We start from the raw sequence: 3,935 nt of genomic DNA on the forward strand, positions 1-3,935 counted from the left end.
AAGAGTTTAAGTTAGGCTCTCCCAGCCTTGACCAATGAGACCCGACTTGGGAGACTCCAGGCCTCATTCCACTACCCCAAATGCCCTCTAGTCTCTAGATGAACAGATCCTGAGTCTCCAGGTTCCACGTGGCCTGTTCTAAGGCCTGAGATGCAATTAGATCCAGGACACATCCAGCCTTGAGATCTTTTGCTAAGTCGGAGACAGTGCCCCCAGCCCTGTGCTCATGTTCATGCCTAGGGAAAGGCTTATATCAACAGACCTGAACTTCTTCCCACTGGGGATGGAAGACCATTTCCTCCCTTAAGCCTGGGCTCTCCCTGCTTCCTTCACACCACTGTCAACAAATGTACAGGATATGAAATCTCTGAGGCATCGCTGCTTTCCTACTTCCCTTCCAAATCTCAGCTCCCTTACTTTAAAAACGATTTGGCCTCAATGATCATTTCTCAACAATTCCTCACCGCAGGAGCCTCAGAAGCCCCCACCAAGCCAGCTCTCCTCCTGCAACAGCTTCCCACAGCATGAAGGTCTCCTTGGTTGCCATTTCCTTCTTCCTGCTCATCACTATCGCCCTAGGGACCAAGACTGAATCCTCCTCTCGTGACTGCAATGCCTTCCTTCCTTCCTTCCTTCCTTGTCCAACCTCACTGGAGCAGGAGTGAGGTTGGGCTCAGGGGGAGACGAGGAGCAGAGACTCGAAAAGGAGGGTTGGTATCTTCTTGAAATTGTGTGTATAGCAACCATTATATAAATGAATTATCTACTGAGTACCACAGTACTTCACCCCATGGTGTGGTAAGCAGGATGGAGATGAGACCTAGGACTGTAGGTTCTGCTTAAGAGTTTAAGTTAGGCTCTCCCAGCCTTGACCAATGAGACCCGACTTGGGAGACTCCAGGCCTCATTCCACTACCCCAAATGCCCTCTAGTCTCCAGATAAACAGATCCTGAATCTCCAGGCCTCACGTGGCCTTGATCTCTTATCATTGCCCCCCAGGACCAGTCCCCCCTTGCCCTCAAGGACATGGAATGAGGCCAGCCTGCCTCTCTACTCCCTCAATTTCTCTGTCTTTGCCACTAAGCAAGAGTGGCCCACCCCATGTGGGGGATATTTCCTCAGGGAGATTAGGAGCAGTGTCTTGAGCCTCTCAAGGGCATTTTTCTATTGGCCTCCTGAGGTTTGGGCCCAGCTGCTTCCAGCGTCACCTATGCCCAGTGAGTGCATCATTGCTTGGGTATGGGCTGGGGGGAAACACGACAGTGCAGGGTCCCTCCTATGCCCCCTTTTCTCAGCTGATTTCTTAGAATAAGCTGCCTTTAGAGACAACCAAAACTATTTATCACTCTTCCATTTTACCTACTCTTCTTTTCAGAAACTGGGGGGAAACAGAAGGTTGTTAAAATACAGCTAAAGTTGGTGGGTATGTGCACAGTTTGACTTGCCCTCTCCGATGTCATTTTTCAGCTCAGAGGAACAAGGTGGGAAAGTATAGGAGCTCTGAGTGGGTCTCAGGAAACAGGCGCCCCTTATGCCGTTCTTTGGATAGTGAGGATGCTGCCTGGAGTGGAGCTGGAAAACAGGACCAGCCCTTTCCACCCAGGCATCTGGCCACCCTCAGTGACCTCTGAGGCCATTGCGATGCACACTCAAGTTTCCATTCAGCAGGGTCACATAACATGCACACACCTGATTTCTCCACTCCATAACCACAACATGCGCCTGTTTGTACAGGGCTCTTGGCCTGCAATGTCTTTCCTGCTACCTCTATAATTCAAGCTTGGGGTGACTGCTGTCACTTCCTTGTTTCTACTATAAGAGCCATGAAACTTCTCAATCAGAAAATAGATGAAAAATCACCTAATCCGGTGATTTTTAAAACTTTTTAGACCACAAAACTTTTTCTTCAAGCAAAATCTTCCACAGAGGCCCAATATGTAAAAAAAAAAAAAAAAAAAATGGGTTGAGTAGGGTATAAGACACCACTCTTAAATGCAGCGGGGCCTCCACAATATTCCCTGAGGCCCCCAGAGCTCCAGGGAGCTCTGTAAAAACCACTGATCCAGTCCAAGGATCTCATTTACAGAGGAGGGAACAGGGGAAAGTAAAATGGCCACAGTACAAAGGACGCACAGGCAAGGTTAGGTTAGGATTTGGGTATCCTAACTCTGTGGCCATTGTCCTTGGGGCTTGCTGTGGGCATCCTGCTCTCTCTGCAGGTTGTTGGTTCAGTGGGGACATGGGCAGGGTGGAGCACTAGGAGGGATGGGTCTGCATTCCCAAATGGCATGTCCCCAAATCCCTGTTGGGATTTCTTCCAAATATTCCTCCTATTTGGAGCATCTTTCCCAAATAAGGCATGAGGACTGCATGACATTGGCCAAGTCCCTAACCTTCTCTGCCAGACGGCCCCCAGAGATGCTGTGAGAAGATCTGAGCGTGCTGCTCTTCAACCCCGCTGCTCTTCAACCCCGGAGTTGAAAGTCATCCGCTAGTCTTTCCAAGAGAGGTTGAAGAAAAGGAGGGAGGGTGATTGCTGATGAGGGAGGAGGAAAAGAGGAGCTCGGGAGTACTACGGAGAAGGAGAAGAGGAGATGAAGAAAGCCTACTCTCCCCTCCAAGTTCTGCGGGGCTGTCTCCTCCTTCCTTCCCTCCTCCATGCCCTCGGCTTGCAGGACCAGCCAATGGCATGGCCTTTAACATAGGGCCCCTCCCCAGCATCCGATGCTGTCTCCTCAGGGGCACCTTACCGCCATCAGAGTGCTGCCTCACCTACACTACCCACAAGATCCCGCGTCAGCAGATTATGGATTATTATGAGACCAACAGCCAGTGCTCCAAGCCCGGAATTGTGTAGGTGGCACACACACATCACACTGTGAGGAGAGGAAGCCAGCAGGGCCTCCTCAAGGGAGGCAGGGAGTGGTCGTGGAATGAGGATCCCCAGTGTACCTCCCAGGTGTGACTACACGGGAAGACGCAGCTGACAGGCAACCCGGGTGCTTTCTGGCTGGAGCCTGCAGGAGCCATGGGGAAGCTGACCCCATGGATCGGAAGCTGACCCCATGGATCGGGGGAGGTGACAGAAAAGGGAGAAGAAGGCAAGAGGGCACTTCCTCGGGGGGACACAGAGACTAGATGGGTCTAGGGGTCCTAGGGACCGAAGAGCATGTCTCAGAGAGGAGACAGGCTCTAAGCGGCCTCTACCAAAGAAAGGAGAAGCAGTCTAGGTCAGGTGGGGAATTTAGGAGGCAGGGAGCATGGGCTCTCTCTTCCGGCCACTGGACCCCTTGGTTTGTGATCCTTCTCCCTCTTGCTCCACAGCTTCATCACCAAAAGGGGCCATTCCATCTGCACCAACCCCAGGGACAAGTGGGTCCAGGACTATATCAAGCACATGGAGGAGAACTGAGTGACCCAGAGAGGGTGGAGAAGGCACAGCTCAGAGACCTAAAGGGAAGATGCCGAGGCCCCCTTCCTCCACCCACTCCTAACTCTCAGCCCCAGCCACCCTCTGGGAGCTTCCCTGCCTTGAATTAAAGACCACTTATGCCCTTCCCTGGCCTCATTCCTTTCTACTGGATTTACTCATTGGTCACGCACTGAGGACACCAGGGAGTCCAGACTGGGTATGGCACCCTCGGCATCAAGCCTCCCTCTGCAGAAGTTTCACTGGAGCCTGGTACAAAAAAATAGGTCAAGCCTGCAATGCGGGTAGTGAGAAGCAGAAAGTGAGAAAGAAAAGCAGCGTAAAGACTGTCTCCTCCTCAACAACAACAATACCAGACCCCGTTTTCTTAATGCTTTCTCTACTGCAAGCACTCTGCTAGGCAGTCTGTATGCATTATCTTATTTAAGCTTCATGACAAGTGTAAAAGCTAAGAATCATCATTTGATTTTATAGGTAACACTTCATAAAGGGTTCTCTATAGCA

At 51.1% G+C, this 3,935-nt stretch overlaps 1 protein-coding gene across 1 annotated transcript; it reads left to right on the top strand.

The window, feature by feature from the left end:
- Positions 1-524: 524 nt before the first annotated feature.
- CCL14 (chemokine (C-C motif) ligand 14) lies at positions 525-3,935 on the top strand. The gene is made up of 4 exons (XM_011999395.1): positions 525-603; positions 1,377-1,428; positions 2,741-2,854; positions 3,326-3,935. The coding sequence occupies exons 1-4, from the start codon at positions 525-527 to the stop codon at positions 3,411-3,413; spliced, it is 333 nt and encodes a 110-aa protein (XP_011854785.1). The 3' UTR covers positions 3,414-3,935.

The sequence above is a fragment of the Mandrillus leucophaeus genome, unplaced genomic scaffold (genome assembly GCF_000951045.1).
Source record: "Mandrillus leucophaeus isolate KB7577 unplaced genomic scaffold, Mleu.le_1.0 Scaffold590, whole genome shotgun sequence".
In the NCBI taxonomy this organism is placed as follows: Eukaryota; Metazoa; Chordata; class Mammalia; order Primates; family Cercopithecidae; genus Mandrillus; species Mandrillus leucophaeus.

Excerpts from the sequence above, each read along its gene's own strand:
- CCL14 (XM_011999395.1), top strand. The coding sequence starts at position 525 with ATGAAGGTCTCCTTGGTTGCCATTTCCTTCTTCCTGCTCATCACTATC. Across the intron at positions 604-1,376 it reads CAAGACTGAATCCTCCTCTC|AAACTGGGGGGAAACAGAAG; the intron begins GTGACTGCAATG and ends TCTTCTTTTCAG. Across the intron at positions 1,429-2,740 it reads CAGCTAAAGTTGGTGGGTAT|GGGCACCTTACCGCCATCAG; the intron begins GTGCACAGTTTG and ends CTGTCTCCTCAG.